At 50.3% G+C, this 19,299-nt stretch overlaps 3 protein-coding genes across 3 annotated transcripts in view; 2 read left to right on the top strand and 1 right to left on the bottom strand.

Annotated features, from left to right (window-relative positions):
* The first annotated feature begins 2,837 nt into the window (after window positions 1–2,837).
* Window positions 2,838–6,566, top strand: LOC100731652 (tubulin beta-2A chain). Its single transcript, XM_003468795.5, has 4 exons — window positions 2,838–3,024; window positions 4,067–4,175; window positions 4,450–4,560; window positions 5,305–6,566. The coding sequence occupies exons 1-4, from the start codon at window positions 2,863–2,865 to the stop codon at window positions 6,363–6,365; spliced, it is 1,443 nt and encodes a 480-aa protein (XP_003468843.2). The 5' UTR covers window positions 2,838–2,862; the 3' UTR covers window positions 6,366–6,566.
* Window positions 6,567–6,950: 384 nt separating this feature from the next.
* The window catches only part of Bphl (biphenyl hydrolase like), a 31,327-nt gene continuing 18,978 nt past the window's right edge, over window positions 6,951–19,299 (bottom strand). The window contains exon 7 of the mRNA XM_003468786.5: window positions 6,951–7,339. Coding sequence (XP_003468834.1) covers window positions 7,252–7,339 — 88 coding nt within the window. The 3' untranslated portion in view covers window positions 6,951–7,251. The remainder of the gene's footprint in view (window positions 7,340–19,299) is intronic.
* LOC106027480 (small ribosomal subunit protein uS19-like) lies at window positions 16,050–17,741 on the top strand. Its single transcript, XM_063259809.1, has one exon. It carries the CDS (start codon window positions 16,953–16,955, stop codon window positions 17,244–17,246), a length of 294 nt encoding a protein of 97 aa, XP_063115879.1. The 5' UTR covers window positions 16,050–16,952; the 3' UTR covers window positions 17,247–17,741.

Genomic DNA, 19,299 nt, shown 5'->3' with positions numbered 1-19,299 from the left:
AGGCCCCTGGTAATTGCACTGAACCCAGGTGTCAGCGTAGAGAGGGCATCAGTAACTGCAATCATCAGGCTGTGCATTCACACAGCACTCCTCACAGAACACTACCCCCGGAACCCTGCCTGTTGGGCTTCTAAGAGAGCAGGATGGGACCCTGGGGGCCCCCCCCCCGAGTAGAATGCTCTTGGTGGATCCTTCTGTCAGGTTTAGCCTCAATTCTATCATCGCCACCCCACAAAAGTTTCAGGGCGGGAGTGACAGAGCTCCAACACCGTCTGTGACAGTGGGTCCAGAGCCAGGAATGAGCTGTGGCTGGAGGACATTGACATCTCTGGCTGTCACCTGCCCACACAGCCAGCAGAGCTGCTTCCTTTCAGATGAAAAGAAAAACTAGAAAGTGTGGAGGAGGAAGCAATTTTCCCCTTAAAGCTCTTTGGAGGCCATTTCTAGAGAAAAGGCGAATCTGCTGGCTCCATTTCCTCTGGTTATTATCTGCTCGGAGCTGTGCAAATAGCACTGCTTTATGACTGCGGTGGGTTTGGGTATTTACACGAAGAGGAGGGCAGAGGTTCAGCCCTCAGATGAGTCACCCTGGGCAGGGCAGGCTTTATTTTAACATCTGCCTGCGGACTCTCTGATGATACATGAATAGACAGACACCAGGGGCGGGCACTGGGAGGTGGGGGGCTGACACAGAGCCAGCAGGCAGGGTGCACCGGGTGCCAGGAGCTGGTAGACTTAAGAAGCTGCTTGCTGCCAAAGTTCGGTGCTTGGGTGCCTGCCCTGCCCCAATAAATGTCGTTAATGAGCTCACTGCATGTTGACTCAGAGTACAGTGCATGTACTGCCCCCGTGCTCACGGTGCAACAACAGATTTTCAGATACTGGAACCAAGGCTCCCAAGAGTGGGGTGGTTTGCTGAAGGACCAAGCCTGGAAGTGGCAGAGCCAGCTCACCCCTTGGGGGGACCAAAGGGCAGGTGATTTCATGCCACCTATAGGGAACCTCACATCATCCTATCCAAGTCTCAGTCTCTGCTCCTATTGGCTTTAAACTCCTGCCTACAAACAGCAAAAGCCGACAGGCAACCATTTCCCGGGAATCTTTATGAAACTCTAGTCCGTGAGGTTGCCCAGAGCAGGGCCACCTCTGGGGTCTGGAAGGCTCAGGCTGCTCATGAAAAGCCAAGAAGTGGGGCTGGGGACAGAGCTGGGTGAAGGTGCGGCCAAGCCTTAGACCCAGGAACAGCATTGGTAGGACAGCTCTCTGGCAGGACCCAGCAGTTTGGGGAGCAGAAGGAGACAGGGGACAGAGTGTAGGACATCCATCTCCATCCTCAGGGTGACACTAAGCACATGCCCGCGCCCTTGGAGGACCTTGGAGGTCCAGCTTCCTATGCACAGCACAGTAAAGATTACCCAAGACTGGGCATGGAGGACTGGCTTTGAGCACTTCTGTCTCCAATAGAGACTGAGCATTAGCAGGGCAAGTGGTACCCACGGTTATAATGACAGCATCCCCGGGGTTTATGGAGGCATTTCTGCTCCATAAACCAAGCCCGCTTTCATCCTCGGCTTCTCATTTCCTGCTCTCAAAGCTGGCTCCCGAGGCACTGGTAATTACCATCACTTCATATCTGGAGAAGCCAGCTCCAGAGAGGAGCGGGGAGGGGAGGGCTTGCCGCTTGAAGTTGGTACTGACTCTTCCGGTCCAGGCCTTTGGGCTCAGCAGGGCTTTCTCTTGCTTCCTCATTGCCTTTGCACCTGCTTTCTGTCCTGTGAAACTGGGGTAGGAATGCCCGCCTCCACCACAGTGCTGGTCAACTGTCCATGTAAGCCTCGTCTGTAGTTTTAAATTTTTCTAGTTTTCGCGCTTTTAAAACTTACATGAAATTATTTGCAAAACTTTTTTATTTCACACACCTTATCCTTATGCATTTTGATTGGTCATCAATGTTTTAAAATTAGCAACGGAGGGCTGGGGATTTAGCTCAGCTGCATAAGCACCTGCCTTGCAAGCAGGTGATCATGTTTGATTCCTGGCACCGGTAAAAATGAAAAAGACAAAAAAAAAAAAAAATTAGCAACGGAGGATTCTACACTATTTTAACTTGTGGGGCCGTGAAGGCTGGTGTCTTGCATTATTACAACACATCTCAATTCACCCGTCCTGCACACAGGGCTCAGCAGCCTTCTGCAGCTGTGACTGTGTAGTCCTCCTTTCTCATCTTCTCACATTGGGACACACAGATGCACACACAGGCACCGACACGTGCGCACACACGCATGCGCAGGCAAAATGTTCCCCTTATAAGAGGTTTACAAGGACCTGAGCCCCAAGCAGACATGTGACAGATCTGCACACAGCACTTTCCCTGGTTCCTTCCCTTTCGCTCTCCCTGCAGACAGCCGCCCCGCACCTCCACAAGCCCCCCGCCCCCACCCTCTTCCCACCAGCACCTTCCCCACCCCGAGGGAGGGCAGCTGTAGTCGCTGCGAATTCCCACCCAGAACCCAAAGGCAACAAGATTCGGGGTCCAGGACCCTGGGTGGGGCGCTGCCCAGGGCATAGGGCAGGACCCCACTGACGACGCGGCTTGGGTCCCATGGTCCCCACTAGGAAAGAGAGGCGAGGACGGGATCTGCAGGCGACTCTGCCCCGGGACTTGACTATGGGCGAGTCTGGGGGGTTCAGAGGGGCGGGACGCAGGAGGCTGCGCGGCGCCCACCGACACCCACCAAGCGCGCCCCGCACCTCGCGCCGCGCCCTGGCTCCCCCTCGCGGTGCCGCAGTCCTCGCGTGCCGCCCGCGGCCCCGCCTCCGTGACGTGACGTAAGCCGGGCGGGGCCCAGCTATAGCTATATAATGGCGAAGCTGGGGGGCCGGAGGCTGTGTCTGCGCCGCAAGTCCTCTGGTCCACGACGCGCGCAACACTCCAGGCCCAGCGCCTTCCCCGCTCCCACCGGCACCATGCGCGAGATAGTGCACATCCAGGCAGGCCAGTGCGGCAACCAGATTGGCGCCAAGGTGGGCGAGCCTTCTAGAGGACCTGGGGAGAGTTGGGGAGCCCTAGGGTGCGGGCCGGGGTCGGGGTGGGGTCGGCGCCCGGGGAGGGAGCAGTGGCCACGGGCGCGGTCCAGGACCTGCCGCGGGGCGGGCAAAGCGGCTGCGTCCTGGTCAAGGCCCCGGTTGCGCTTGGAAAGCAGCACTCCTGGTATGCACCTGCCTCCCTGGCGCGGCGGTCTCCAGAATTCGAATGGTGTGTATCCGTGGCCTCTCCGAAGTGCAGTTTGGGTATTTTTGCCTGCCCTTTGAATGGAAAACTGCAGTGTCATTACGCTGGCAGATGCTATAGCGGCTCCTCCGAGGCTGGGAGCTTAGGGAAATGCTTTTTTGCTTGGGCACCGTCTAGACAGGATGACACAGAACGCGACCGTTCCCTTCCTGGCTGCTAGGCGCAGGTGGCGGCGGTGGTGGCAGTGACTCCCGGCCGCAGTGGGAGGTGGCGGCGGGCACAGCGCGGGCGTGGGCGGGTGCCTGGCAAGGACGCGGTCTCTTTCCAAGCGCCATGTTGCCCACCAACCTCCGCCCCCCTCTCTGCCGCATCCGCACAATGGAGCACACGACCCCGCCAGCGCCAGCCCCTGCCCCTGCCGCCCTTCTGGCCTTCCTTGCCCATGTCTGGCCAAGGTCAGTGTCCCGAGACTGGGATGTGGGTCACTAGCAGAAATCTGCATGAGGTCTGTGCCAGTAGCTGTCAGTGCGGGGCCAACAGATCTGCCCTATGGGACCACCCAGCGGTCTGGATGTTACCATGCTCCGCCCTGCAGAGTGACAGAGCCCCCTGCGCCCACGGCTTCCTGGAGGGGCTCTGCCTGCCCACCTCACTTCCTGGGCTCCCCCTACCCCCAGCTCTTCAGTCTGCAGACGCCCAGCCCCTCCACAGCAGCTGCTGCAGATCCAGGGGCCAGCAGCTCTCGGCTCCTGGCCAGGACTCTTTGCTGCCTGACCACGGCCATCCTTCTGAGGGGAGGACACCAGGCTAGGATTCGACTCTTTTTCCCTGCAGTTCTGGGAGGTGATCAGTGATGAGCATGGCATTGACCCCACTGGCAGTTATCATGGAGACAGCGACCTGCAGCTGGAGAGAATCAACGTGTACTACAACGAGGCTGCTGGTGAGTATCTGGTGTCACCTTGCTCTCCTTGCTGGGGCACAGGAAGTGACAGAGAAGCTTCTTGCCTATTCACTGCACAGGCAGACTGCAAGCAAATACACTTAATGGTCTCTGCAGACTCCTGCTGCTGGACGTGACTGCTCCTGCCCAGCCTCTCCATTCTCCTCCCCGGGTCTCAGTGGCTGGAGCTTTCGGTCATGAGTTCTGTGCTGTCAGCCAAACAGAACAGGGCTCTTGCCCAAGCATAGGTCTGAGGCAGCTGTTGTTCCCACAGGTAACAAATATGTACCTCGGGCCATCCTGGTGGATCTGGAGCCGGGCACGATGGACTCAGTGAGGTCGGGACCATTTGGCCAGATCTTCAGGCCAGACAACTTTGTATTTGGTATGTCGTCCTGGGCCAAGGCTGGCCAGCTCACTCGCCTTGCTACCAGCCTTGCACATCACAGTTCTCAGCATCCAGTCTAGGGGTGGCGCTATCTAGTGAGTCCTGGCTGGCCAGAATCACATGCTCTTGGGGCCATGTCCCTGGTCTGGGCAGGCTGGAGCTGGTGTCAGCCTGCAGAGGCTGCTGCAGGGCAAGATGAGGAGCAGGGCGCCTCTCACAGGCTCGCTAGGTCCAGGGGATTTCAGAGGAGCAGATAAGACAGGAGACCACTTCAAGGTGCCTGAGGCCAAGGGCACAGCTTATGACACATGCTTGGGCAGGGCTGAGAGCCTGTCCTCTTTGGTGGGGCTGAGCCTCCCCCAATCTGCTTGATTGCACTAATTAGAGCGTCCACAGAATGCTCTGATCCTCATTTTAGAAGCAGCGGGCTTGTTAAGCATAATGTGTTACAGCTGGCTTTTTTTTTTTTTTTTGTCTTTTTCCTTTTTATCAGTACCGGGGATCGAGCCCACTACTGCCTGCTTGCAAGGCAGGCGCTTATGCAGCTGAGCTAAATCCCCAGCCCCGACAGCTGGCTTTTATACATGGTAGTATCTCTAACGGTCTTGTGGCTCATTGATAAAGCAAACTTTTTCTTAGGTAGCCAAAGCATATCTAAAAGACTATCTAAAAGGTTATCTAAGGCTGGGCCAATCTTCCACAGTCTAAATGACAGAATAAAAAATTCCCTTTACCTCACAGGCCAGAGCGGTGCCGGAAACAACTGGGCCAAGGGCCACTACACAGAGGGCGCCGAACTGGTAGACTCAGTCCTCGACGTGGTGAGGAAGGAGTCAGAGAGCTGTGACTGTCTCCAGGGCTTCCAGCTCACCCACTCGCTGGGGGGCGGCACCGGCTCGGGCATGGGCACCCTGCTCATCAGCAAGATCCGAGAGGAGTACCCCGACCGCATCATGAACACCTTCAGCGTCATGCCCTCGCCCAAGGTGTCAGACACTGTGGTGGAGCCCTACAATGCCACCCTGTCTGTGCACCAGCTGGTGGAGAACACGGATGAGACCTACTCCATTGACAACGAGGCCCTGTATGACATCTGCTTCCGCACCCTCAAGCTGACCACACCCACCTATGGCGACCTCAACCACCTGGTGTCAGCCACCATGAGTGGGGTGACCACCTGCCTGCGCTTCCCGGGCCAGCTGAATGCAGACCTGCGCAAGCTGGCTGTGAACATGGTGCCCTTCCCGCGCCTGCACTTCTTCATGCCAGGCTTCGCACCCCTCACCAGCCGGGGCAGCCAGCAGTACCGTGCCCTGACCGTGCCCGAGCTCACCCAGCAGATGTTCGACTCCAAGAACATGATGGCCGCGTGTGACCCACGCCACGGCCGCTACCTGACGGTGGCCGCTATCTTCCGTGGCCGCATGTCCATGAAGGAGGTGGACGAGCAGATGCTGAACGTGCAGAACAAGAACAGCAGCTACTTCGTGGAGTGGATCCCCAACAACGTCAAGACGGCCGTGTGCGACATCCCGCCTCGAGGCCTCAAGATGTCAGCCACCTTCATCGGCAACAGCACAGCCATCCAGGAGCTGTTCAAGCGCATCTCGGAGCAGTTCACGGCCATGTTCCGCCGCAAGGCCTTCCTGCACTGGTACACGGGCGAGGGCATGGACGAGATGGAGTTCACCGAGGCCGAGAGCAACATGAACGACCTGGTGTCCGAGTACCAGCAGTACCAGGATGCCACAGCCGATGAACAGGGGGAGTTTGAGGAGGAGGAGGGTGAGGACGAGGCTTGAGGACTTCTCTCATTGTCATGCATCCTTAGTGAACTTCCGTGTCCTCCAGCATGGTCTCTTTGTATACTATGGTGCTCAGTTTTGCCTCTGTCAGAAATTTACTGTTGATGTAATAATGTGGATCTTCTCATTACTGCAGACAGAACTGCTGCAGTATTGTCTCAGATATCTATACTAATAAAAGCATGTGTAAAAAACCTACGGTCCTCCCCTCCAAATAATCTTTATTCACTAAATGTATGAATTTCACACTTTAATCTTAATAGCGGTATATTTGTTTCAGTGATTTGATTAATAGCATTCTTTCTCCTTCAGTAAAGAGAAAGTATTTTTTTCTACTTTACCGGCCCGTGATATGAAAGGAGTCTCTCAGAAGTGACACAGGAGTAAAGGGGGATTAAGCAAACCACATTCCCTTCGTTCCCTATTCCGGAACCCCGATGAGTCTAGGTAAGGGCTTTCTTCTACTTGTTTTTCCTTGAGCAATGTGATAAACACGAATCAAATGACAGGTGCAGCTGTACCTCTTAGTAAAGGGTATGCTATAATTTCTAACTGTCCATAGGCAAATACGAACACTGCAAATGTGCCATCTAAAATTTATTTCGGCAGAAATTATGGTGGGAATTTTTTAAGACAATGATAGAAACTCTCAATGTTAAAAAAAAAAAAAATCAATCTTGGTAAACTATGAAAGCCACAGACGGTCTTCATGATTCTGTTTGATTAAGGTCACACTGCGGAGGGGGTTTTAGGAAGCCTGGAAATGCAAGTGGACTGAGGTGTGACATAGGGACAGGGGCCCAGAGGCACTGTGGTCATCAGCAGGCCCATAATCCAGCCCCACACTAGGATGCAACAAGACACAAGGATTCTTAGGGGCCTTTCATCGCAGGAAGTCTTCTGCTAACTTATTGAACTCATCTGCAAAACGTAAGTGCAGATTGTGTTTGCCTTCTGACATCAGATGCAACCTAAAGGATAAAAAGTAACAGCTTTAGATCCATGGCACAGGCTTTGAGGCCCTTTCCCCTCTCCAACAATTCATGGAAATCTTAACAGCCGCATAAGCGCCTGCCTTGCAAGCGCAGTCCTGTGTTCGATACCCGGAACCAAAAAATTCTGCCCCAATTTCCTGTGTGACTACTACCAGGGCGTCTCTACTTTCATGGCTGTGGATGTAGAGAGGGACACTTGGTGGCCTGGCCTCTCTAGAGATGGACTATAGGATAATCACTTAACAGCCACACACATTGTATTTGGAAAACCAACAGCAGGAGAGGGACTTTGCTGGTTACTTTAAAAAAAAAAATACATTTTAATGAAGTTGATTTTGAGGGAGAAGAGTGGATGAGTGATGTCCAGAATCTCCTAGCTTGGGGCATGCTGGTTCCTTGGGGTGTCTGTGTATAGAGAAAGTCCAAGTCAATTCAAGGTTCCAGACTGGCCCATTAGTTTTGCAGTGTGAGCAGACAAGCCTGAACACAGCCATGAACTAGGGGCACAATTCTAAAGACCCTGGGGATGGCAGGGCCACAGCGGCATCCCTGTGCCAACAGCCCCTGCCACAGCTGTCTCAGCTCATCTCGGGCCACCTTCTGTCCTGCCGGGCTTTTTCTATTCAGTGGGATTTTGGTCAGGGGAGACTGATTTGCAATTTCTTTAATAGACAACCCTTGGGTTCAATATTCATTAGCTGACAAAGTGTAAAAATTTTAAACCTGTGGAATAAGCACAGATGCAAGCCACGTGGTCTAAAGGTGTGTACTGGGCCCAGATTCCGGTGACCACACTGTGTACTTCTGGAGCTGGCGGGGGGGGGGGGGCTAAGAGTGCTCAGAACCTTGTGGTGATGGGCATCCTCGAGAGGAGGGAGCTGTCTTTGCAACATGCCAGCCTCTGGCAACTCAGCCACATGTGGGGTGGGGAGGGGAAGGCAGACTGCCAGCACCATTTGCCAGTCCCGGAAGGTTCACATCACTGTTAATAAGGAGAGCATCCTAATTCACTCGTGCTTCTGTGCAGAAAAGCAGCATGTGTTGTGCTGATCTCGAGACCAGATCCCAGTCGCCCCTCACACAAGGCTTGCAGGGATGCACAAGGCCTCAGTTTTAAGGAGACAGAAAAGATGCTGAGGGTCACAGAAGGGCATCCCCTAACTGAGCTCTGCTGGTCCCAAGGCAGCTAACTCCGACCCGCCACATTGAAATCCTCCTCTGGGCACAGCTCACCTTGCCACCATGAGCTCTGTCCCTTTTCCCTGACTTGCTGGCTCCCTGCTCACCAGCTGTGAATTCCTGCTTTTCAGCTGTTCAGTGAAGTCTGGGCCCCTCCAACAGTAATCACTACACCTTGGGGGAAACAAAACTAGGTCTGTCTCATTAAAAATATTGGAGGCCTGCCTCGATGATGGATGGACGGATAAAAAGATGGACGGACAGATAGACAGAGGACATTTACACGAACAATGAAAATATGAAGGAAGTCATTAGTGTTTTTGATCCCTTTTGGGGGTGATTCTGAGGTCCTCATATACATTCTTTGATGTCGGATGCCTAACTGGGTGAAACCTGTCTTGCGTGTCTCTGGAAACAGGCCCCGCATTGATGGGTGTAAATATTGGCTGTCATGGCCATGCAGTGGCTCTGCAGCTGACCTCATTTTCACCCAGACAACAAAGGGATCCAACCACGTGCCCCATGCAGCATGGTTTTCAAGCAATCATTTTACGGGAAAATTAGTCGGGTAAGAAGGGGCTCACAGCTGGCTCTGAAATCCAGGTGTCAGCCTCTGCAGGGCCCCTAACTCCTGAGATCTGAGTCCTCAGAGTCTGATTTTGCTCCCACCGAATTCGGTTCCCCCGAATGAATATGGTGACATCCTGGAGTCTTGGAAGAGGCATTAGATGGACTCTAGGATTAATGAGTGAGTCCTAAACTACTAGGTCTGGTGTCCTTATAAGAAGAGGACACAGGTTTGGAGAGACGCTGTGAGGTCAGGGAGATGATGGCCAGCTGAAACCACAAGGAGGGGACTCAGAAGGGACCAAGTCTGCCAGCACTGTGATTCTGGACCCGAGAAGTGACAGAACACACCCATGCTTCCGACCCCTGTCTTGGTGAACCCATCGAAGCTGAGAATCCTGGGGCGATAGGGCACTGCTCAGTGGGACAGTACATGGTCAGCATCTGAAAGGCCCTGGCTTCAATGCCCAGCAAAACACAAAGCCCCATACCCACTCCCACACACAAACATATTGTAATTCAGGCGGGGAAGTGCTTGGAGGACTCTCCTTGAAAGAAGAGCCATTATCTCCATTTTGGATAAACGTGGCCCTATCTTTGTGCACAGGTATGTACAGAGCTGGCCTGGCTATTTCTTTGTCCCTTCAATTGGCTTTAACCAGTGTAAACTGGGCTGGCTGAGGAGCTGACACATAATCTTTGAAGTCACTATTTCCCCTCCCTGTGATTCCTGAAAATCATGGCTGAGCCAGGCAGGGGTGGAGAGCACTGCTCCATGCAGTCGGCTGGGACTGAGCCTCTACCCAGGAGGCCGTGACTCCCCAGGGCAGAAAAGACTACATGGGAGCTGAAGCACCCACCCCCTAACATTAGAGACCCCCTCAGCTGTGCTGTGCAGATTACTCTCTCTGCATTTCTTTCCCTCTGCGTGTCACAGAGGTGATCTCAAGCCTCCCACCTAGCCCAGCTCACAAGTACTTGTCGGGGGTTCTGGGTCTTGGCTTTTGTTCCCAGTGAACACTCTCTTGGCTGGACTTAGGACCCCCTTGGCTCCCCCATAACTGTCTTAAGCCGCTTTATTCTCCCCAGGTTGCACTGGAAGTGGTAGATTGGAATTAACTTGCTAGAATTTGATAACGTTTCCATGGAATTACAAACTTCTCGAAACAGATCTCTATATTAAAAAATGCATTTAAGGGCCTAGGGTTTAGCTCAGTGGCTTTAAGTGCCTGCTTAGCAAACTCAAGGACATGAGGTCAATGCCTGGTAACAATAACAACAACAAAAACCCCCCACATTTAACACTGAAAGGTTTTTGCCTCATAGAAGTTAGGTGCTCTAAGGAGGCGAAAGGCCAAAGCAGAACGCCTACCACTTCCTGCTTCTTCCCCAGCTCCTGTTTGCATGCAAAGAAAACTGCGATTGGCTGCGCTCGGTCAGCAATGCCCGCCCTAAGCCCCACCCCAGTCAGCGGTTTTTATATATATATCCCATGCCCCACGTTCCAGCAGAGAAAGCCAGGCCCGGTGGTCATGGAGTTCTCTCCGCGCTCTTAAAATAAAGGCTGTTTTTATTTTATAGTCTCTCTTTTATCACGCTGAAAACCCTATCATTTGGTTCCCTGATCGGGAAGGCACAGTGAGTGGCTCCTGGGGCCCCTCCCAGTTTGAGCCCCTCTGCCACCTTTTTCTTCCTCTGGGACTGTTTACTTGCTGCCCTAATCCGCATGCAACAGCGACCTTCCTCCCTGAACACAGGTGAGCTGCTGTCTGTCCAGGGTTTTCTGTTTCCGTTCCTTAGCAGTCCTGCAACAGAAAACCCGACCTGCCTTCCAGTTTTCACGCTCGCACGCTCTCTAGGCCATCTGGCTTGAGGCAAAACTGGTATTTTTATTCCCCTTCTTGGGGACCAGGAGGAGAATGGGTGTCGGAAAATAGGTGAGGATCTCTTTAGTTAAGTGTGACCCAGCACAGCTTTCTCGGTCCTTGGGAGAGAGCTAAAGCTCTTACGTCCTGAGGCGAAGTTGTTCTCTCAGCTCACTTATAAGTCAGCCCTGGGGACCACTTCCTGTCCCCCAAAAAACACACCTCTGGGTTGCCTGGCTCTTAACCTGGGTGCTCTTAGCCTGTAGAAGGCTATAAAAACCAAAGCTGACCTTTCATTTAAGCTTTTGTCACAGTGGCGGCAAGTTGGCAGACACCCTTCATCCCTAGGCCTCTCACTTTGAGGACGTGTCCTCCTCTCACTCTGCCTTCTGTGATGGCCCGAATGCTTCTGGCTCTGCTCCTGCAGGATCGCTCCCTGCCACCGGACCCCTTAGGTGATGCGGCTCCTGTCTGTGCCCGGCTCCTCTCCTGCATCTCTCAGCCCAAACCCCGCAGCCATCTCAGCTAGAGGTTTCTGTGCCCCCCGCGCCGTCCTGGCCCCATCCCTCACCCACAGCGGCCTCTACTCCTGCCCCTGGCATCTCTCCTAGTCTCCAGCTTCTCAGTCCCCCCACCCCCACGCAGCCACCTGTCCCGTCTGAGGGTTCTTGGTCCCCTTTCCCTGCGTCGCCATTTTTCTCTGTCGGCTCACCATATGCAGTCTTGGTGTTCCAGCTTTCTGGCAGGCCACACAGTTGCCAGCAGCCATGTTGCTGCAGCTCTCGTGGAGGACAGCCACCATCTTGGGGCCTCCACCATGTGGCAGGGCGCTGCCATCTTGCAACGGATCTCAGGGTCAATGGGCCGCCTCCTTGTGGCCCTTCCTTTGATCAGCAGCAGTTAGGCTGCTACGGGTCACATGGTGACCCACCAACAGCCTGTATTTCCTTGTCACATAGCGACAAGTGGCTGTTTTTATAGCCAATCATCCAGTAATTGCCCACATATGCCTGCCGGACAGTTGGCCACTCGGTGGCCATCTACTCCACAGCCTTCTCAGCCTCAATCTCTAATTATAGTTCAAATTGACCAAATATATTTGAATATACTTTAATTTTATAAGATGAATGTCAGTTTATATATCTGTTGTCTGTCCATTTGTCTCCTCTGTAAACAGCTGTTTCTTTTTATTTGAGCTCAACAATTTTTCCTCCTCTTTCACATTTTCAGATCATTTAATCAAGGTTTATTTTGGTTATAGATTTAAAAAACATGCTTCTACCTAGGTTGCCAGCTGGTCAAAATGATGCTAAAATTGGTTAAATGAAATCCCTAATGGTGAGGGGACACAGGACTGGACTCCAATTGTGATAAACAAGAGAGTGGCCACCTGGTAACTTTAACTAGCTCTTGTTCATTAATTGGAAGCCCCAATAATCTCCATAGCCTTACGGGAGACACCCCCACTAAATAAAGTTCATATGACTAAGACAATTCATTGTTGCTGATCTGATGGTATATTGATGCCCTCAAATATAAAATTGGGATTGTTTATGATGACAAGTGTTTTTTTTCAGATCCAGACGTCTGTCTTTTTCTTTTGTTCCAGCCAGGAGATTTAGGTCAGACCAGCACGAGGTCACCAGTCAAATGATAATTTTTAAACAAAAATTTATATAATGTATATGTTATACTTAGAGATGCTTGAATAGTGAGCAGTCCAAACAATGTCACAAATTTCTTCAGTGCTCAAATGTTAAAACACACATGGTTAATAGAAAATAATAGTTTCATTTAATGTTTAATGTTAAGCTTACTGCCTCTACTGCACTGTGCTGTTATCAATCTTCTGGTTGTTTAACAACTAAAATTAAGAAATAATTATAAATTCCTTTTGGATTCCTTTTGCTCGGATCCACCAGATCTTTTCCAAAAAAGATTATATGATGCATATTGGGGCCATAATTAACTATACTCAACTGGCTTAAAATGACACCACAGCTGACCTCTCTCCTAAATAAAAAGGTAAAATTAATAAAACAGATCATCCTCCAAAAATCCAATGGCATTAGACATTCTAACAGCATGAGATACAATTGTAAAACCTAAATGTGTACATGACAAATGAATGACATGTCAGTTTCTAAAATTCCCTGGACCTTATCCTCCTTATGGGAAGCCATCACTAAAGTTATAATCATAAATACCCTGTTGAGTATATACCCTGCATACTTGATTCTTTGCCTTTGTCTCCTTTAGACTTAACCTACCCAAGATAAAAACCAGATGTCTTGTGACTGTAAAAGAGACAGATACCTTCCACTGTGGGCCAGATCCCAAGACAAAAGGCTAAACTTGGCCCTCAAACCTCACCGGAAGACCTTAATATGGCTTTTCATGTTTTCAACAACAGAGATAAAAATCAAAAGGAAAAATAACAATCCGATCTTTTAGCAGTGACACTTGCAGCTCTGAGACAGGTAAACTGAGACAAGACAAGTCTGTGCCCCTCCAGGACCATGCTTCAAGTGCAACAAAGAAGGACATTGGGCAAGAGAGTGCCCCAACCCTGGCGTTTTTCTGGGGCCTTGCCCTTATTGCAATCGCAAGGGCCATTGGAAGAGCGACTGGCCTAGGTGCCAGAGAGTGGATAAGCCATCCTCTAACTCCTTGCCCTTACAGGAGATCTCATCACCACCAGATTCATCACTGACTGATCTACTTGGACTTGTAGCTGAAGACTGATGGGCTTCAGGGTCCACAGCCCTCCATTAAGGTGTCCTTCTCAGAGCCCCAAGTCCCACTGGAGGTCTCAGGTAAGATGTTCTCTGTACTTGTGGACATACAGGCCATGTATAGTGTTCTTCCTGAGTTTTCAGGCTGCTATATTAAGTCCTCAGTCTCTATAGTGGTATTGACGGCCAACCCACACAGCCTTTGCAGACAGTGCTTATTCCATCCAGGTTTCAGACTCGCTTCTTCTCTGGTCAATCCCATAGTTTGAGTTAACTCCAATCCCACCTGCACTACCCATGCCATGCCTATTTTATCTCAGGGATCCTTTAATTTTTCTTTGCGTTCCCCAATATCCCATAGCTCCCAAACATTTACAGGGATTTACAACTATTATTAAATGTCTTTTAGACAATGATTTTCTTAAACCTACCCATTCACCCTATAATACTCCCATTCTTCTGATATTCAAGCCTGATGGGTCTTATCGTCTAGTGCAGGACCTTGGGGTAATCAATAATGCCATTACCCCAAACCACCCAGTAGTGCCAAAACCTTGTACCGTGCTCTCTCATATCCCTCCCTCCACCACTCACTTTATAGTCACAGATCTTAAAAATGCCTTTTTTATTCCTTTGTATTTATGCAGACTGACCCAGACACTCTGAGGTCTCAACAACTTTTATACCTGTTATCTCTATCCACGTGCCCTGCCACAAATCTCTCAAATATCTTCTCATCTTTGTTTGTTCTTTTTCAGGATAGACAAAAGCCTTTCCCACAACTAGGAAGACTGATGATATACTTACTAAGGTCCTGTTACAGGAAATCATCCCAAGGACACAACCAAGGTGGAGCGGCCCCTACCTGGTCTTCTTGGCAACCCCAACAGCGGTCAAAGTTGCTGGACTGCCATCCTGGTTCCACATCACTCAAGCAGTGCCCTCCCAGCCCTGAATCTAACCATCCTATCACCCACCCGTCTCCATCTCACCAAGGCCTCACAGCCACAACTCTCAGGCTAAGTCATGTTTTGTTATCCAATTTATTAGTTCCTAATTCCTTATATTCTATTAATTAATTATCTTTTTTATAACAGGACTTTTAACACTCTTTCCTAAAGATTCCCACATTATGTGTAAGATCATCTTCGTGTTGCTCTAAGTGATAACTGTCTTTGTTCTCTATACCCTCAGCTGTTTAGTCAAACGTGAGCCTGTGGGCCTAGGCTCTTACCTCCTTTATAGTGACATAGCTACGGCCATCCCCACCCCTCTTATTCTTTCCAGCTCAACTCCTGGACCAGAAACAAGGCCTATGTACCTACACTCTTAACTTTTACATTTTCAGATGGGGGAATAATCACCTCTCATAACTTCATTCCTCCTAATCCGACACTTATTTTTCAGAATTCTACCTCACCGTGGTCCTGATGGAATGGCATATTTAAATCAAAAACACGTTTCATTCTACCTCCCCTGGGTCCTTAAATATGACAGTGGCCTGCCTCCTCATAGCACCTTGTCTCTTTGTTTTCCAATCTAACATGTGGGCATTCACCAATGATAAAGTTGTCCTGGCTGAAACACCTGGCACCAGCTTCTGCATGGGCATAAACCGTCATCCCATCAACCTTCCTAAGCCCCAATATGGTGCCCTCTTTCAGCAAAAAATAGTAAGAGAGACTTCGCCCTTTTCCTAACAATACAAAGACGAGTGGAGGGAGGGATATGAGAGAGCATGGTATAAGGGTTTGGCACTACTGGGTGGATTGGGGTAATGGGGTAATGAAAGGTTCTTGCCTCAGTAGAAATTATGGCGGTGGTCTAAGGAGGCAGAAGGCCAAGGTGGAAATGCCTACACTTCCTGCTTCTTCCCCAGCTCCTGTTTGGGTGCAAAGAAAACTCCAATCGGCTGTTCGCATCAGCAATGCCCAGCCTAAGCGCCACTCTGGTCAGAGGTTATATACATATCTCCTGACCCAAGTTCCGGCAGAGAAGGCCAGGCCCTGGTGGTCACGGAGTTCTCTCTGCGTCCATAAAATAAAGGCCATTTTTATTTTATATTCATTTATCACGCTGAAAACCCCATCAAATATACCTGTCTTATGGAGCATCACAAACTTAGACAGGCTCCAAACTCTTATAGTAACCTACCATTACTACTGGGCAAAACCATCTAACATGAGGTCTGTTTCACAGTAAGACAGTGAGTATCTCACAGAATCTACTGGATATGACACTGAAAAGGAGAAATGGACCGGTTGTCCAGGTACCCTGAGACATCACTATGAAGTAGACAGATGAGCCAGTGCATCTGCAAACCTCCGTCCCTGTCTCAGCAGCCCCAGGCACGTCTCGAGTGCACACAGGGCCGTGCAGCTGTGTGTAGTCCCATCCTGCTGTGGGCTGGCCCAGCCCTACTGTCCCCTGCCCATGCTGCCTGACCCCTGTTTCCAGTCTGCTGAGAGTGAGCGAGGCTGGTAAGCCAGGGAGGTGGCACTGAAGTCAGCACCTGTCAGTGCAGCAGGAAGTCTGGACACCTGGGGAGAGGGATGGCACTGGGGGCCCAGAAGGCACGGTCTGCTGTGCACTCAGGGCAGCTGTCCTGTGTCTCATGTTTCCACTTCTGTCTAAGATTCAGTTTCAGGAAGGAAGTCCACTGCCTGAACACATTTTTAAAACCACAGAATCTGAGTGATCTGTAAGGCTTCCTTGTATCCAAGAGACTCCACGATTCCCCAGCCACAAAGACAGAAGAAAGGGAAGGAGGTGAACATTAATGCAGGTCTTGCTCCGAGGAAGGAAAAGCAGCCTGGTGCCTTCTTCACACTAGATACCTATTTCTTGGTCAAAATAAAATAAAACACACACACACACACACACACACAAACCCATCTGTGACCGCACAGACAACGCTTGTAAGTTAAACCACGATGCACCTGGCAAAGCAACGGGAGGCAGGCGGAGGGCATCCGAAGCTCATGTGCCCAGCTGCTTCCTGTGTCAGGCAGCCAGGTGCGCAGAATCCCAGGATTCTGGTCCTTCAGGAATTCACCTTTTGTGGGTTCCCAAATACAATGAGTGTTCTGGGAAAACTCATGCCCAACATAAAGGCACTTGTAGCAGAAGCAGTGGAAAATACAGACCAGTTTCAGACAAGCAGGAACACCTCATCTACAGCCCATCTGTTCCAAGAATACTCTAGGAGGATGATCTTGGGGAGGTCTTTGAAGATCTGGCGAGATGGCACAAGTGGGGCAGAAGCAGCAGCGAACCCTCCGTAAGTTTGGCTACCGCGGCGCAGACCTCAACCAGCTGCTGGACACGTCCTGTGGTCAGCTGGTACAGCTCTATAGGGTAGCGTGGCGGTGGCAGCGGCAGCGGCAGCGGCTGACCCTCGGCCTGCGGTGGGGGCAGCACTTGCTGCTGAAGTGCATGCGAGATAAAAGAGGAGGCCCTGCCCACGGAGAAGCAGAGGTGGGGAAGACGCACCTTTGGGACACCATCGTCCTGCTCGAGACGGTGGGCGTCTACTAGGGCAAGCCCTTCAGCCAGGTGGAGATCAAGCCTGAGATGATCGGCCACTACCTGGGGAAGCCCAGGCAGCCTGGCATCAAGGCCACCTTTGACGCTTTACCCCCCTCAAGTAGCCACTTGGCCAAAAAAGCCAACACTGCCCTCCCCCCTCCAAAACACTGTTCACTGGAACAAGTAATATATTCAGCAAAGAGTGTGCTTTTCTCCCACAGTGATATATTCTGTTGCTAGGAGACGGGTCTGGGATAGGGTTCCTAAACTAAACTACTGCAGGCTGACTTTCAATGAACCTGGCTCTGTAAGAGAACACATCCCACTTACTATGCATGTTCGTGTGCAAATGCCTGTCATTTTTGAAGCCGGATGTCAATCAAGCCACTTAATGTATCACTAGGAATCTTAGCACTGCACTAATTGCACTTACAAGGGGAAGCCGTGCTGTCATGGAAAAGCACTGTACTAGGAGGAAACAGATGTGGCATTTGTCGTTTACTAACTATGCAACCTTGAAAGACTGCTTAACATGGGTCAGCCTTGATTTCTCAGCTGTAAAATGAGTAGTTTCCCCTTAAGTTTGTTGTGAAGTATAATGAGATACTATATACAAAACAAAATTCTATATGGAAACATCATATTGTACATTGTAAATATGCAAAATTAAAATATAAAGACTAACATTATATGGAAAACCTTAGGAGACTTACTAAGAAAATGAGGTGGTACCACACCCATGATTAGTAATATAGTATTATAAAAGCCTACGTTAGAAATTGCACTATTGCCTACTAAGTCAATTTGTGAACTTTTCTACTAAATCTGTATTTCCATCTACAATCTTAATTTTTTTTTTTTGTATTGGGAATCAAATTCAGGACCTTGCACTTGCCAGGCGGGCACAGTGCCATTGAGCTATACCCCTGGCCCTCCACCATAATAAAATCTTAATCTGAGTTCTACCTTTATTCTTTGTGCTCAAATGGAACATGGAATATTTACTGTAGATGCTCATTTGTTTTGATGCATGCTTCAACATGTATAGCAGGAAATATGTGGAATGAAGAGATACCTTTTACTTTACTTTTTTTCTTTTTTGGTACCGGGATCAACTCACGGCCTTATGCTTGGCAAGCAGGCACTTACACCACTAAGCTAAATCCCTGTACCTGCCCTTTTACTTTAAAGAACGCCATGTAGGAAGTTCAGCAGTTTACAGGGACTGCAGTTTAATGTATGGTAAGAGATTCCCCCACATTTAGTTTCCTAGAGAAATCTACAGTTAGGGAGGGAGAGCCCAGGAGGCAGCACTAGAAAGGTTCGGCCCCACTTCCCCTGCTGGGCTGCGACCCCACTGGCCCTGGCAGGCCTCAGGAGCAGACATATGGAGGTGAAGGATGGAGGGAGGATTTTCCTATGCTAATTGTAAAAGAACCATAGAATCCAAAGACATCCTGATTCATTCTCAGCGACTCTGAGGGGCCAAGTCTCAGGGGGATGTTAATTTTCTAATATATTTGCTTAAAAACAGAAACCAGCCATTCACCTCCCCATAATACCTCGCTGGGTATACATCTATGGTGCGGGAAGGAAACATGGTCTTTATCAAGTGTCATGTTTCTGTCTGGATAAAAGAGGCAGCAAAAGCTGGCTCCTGTGTCAGCCAAAGTAATGAAAACACACACTTCTATTTCATATAATAATAGAAGTTCTGCTGAAATAAGGCTCTCTGGTGTCCAGAGTTGCTTGCAGGAACAAGGACAAGACGACCACAGAGAGACAGGCCACTGCCACGGTATCAGCTGAGCCACCTCCATGGCTGCTGCGTGTTGTGCTCGCAGTGCTCAAGAACAAGCTTCTCATTTTGGTGCACACATGTTCAAGGCCGAAAAAGCGTGAAGAGTTTACAATATAAAGTGAGAAAATAAGCAGAATTCGGAGCTGAGAAAAACTAAAACTAGAAGTTCCTGGATGAATGAAACCATTTCAGTCCACCAGGACCGACACAAATCTACACTGTCGCCATGTTGTAGAACTCGGTGCCTACTCACACATTCAC

Source organism: Cavia porcellus, unplaced genomic scaffold (genome assembly GCF_034190915.1).
Source record: "Cavia porcellus strain 051 isolate PalLab524CR breed Dunkin Hartley unplaced genomic scaffold, mCavPor4.1 scaffold_13, whole genome shotgun sequence".
NCBI classification, from domain to species: Eukaryota; Metazoa; Chordata; class Mammalia; order Rodentia; family Caviidae; genus Cavia; species Cavia porcellus.
Note: the sequence above shows the minus strand (reverse complement) of the source record. Positions and strands in the feature narration are given on the sequence as shown.

What these genes read in the sequence shown, in the direction of transcription:
- LOC100731652 (XM_003468795.5), top strand. Translation starts at nt 2,863, where the DNA reads ATGGCGAAGCTGGGGGGCCGGAGGCTGTGTCTGCGCCGCAAGTCCTCT. An exon ending in GTACTACAACGAGGCTGCTG is followed by an intron (nt 4,176 to 4,449) that starts GTGAGTATCTGG and finishes TTGTTCCCACAG; the next exon opens with GTAACAAATATGTACCTCGG. An exon ending in GCCAGACAACTTTGTATTTG is followed by an intron (nt 4,561 to 5,304) that starts GTATGTCGTCCT and finishes TTTACCTCACAG; the next exon opens with GCCAGAGCGGTGCCGGAAAC.
- LOC106027480 (XM_063259809.1), top strand. Translation starts at nt 16,953, where the DNA reads ATGGCACAAGTGGGGCAGAAGCAGCAGCGAACCCTCCGTAAGTTTGGC.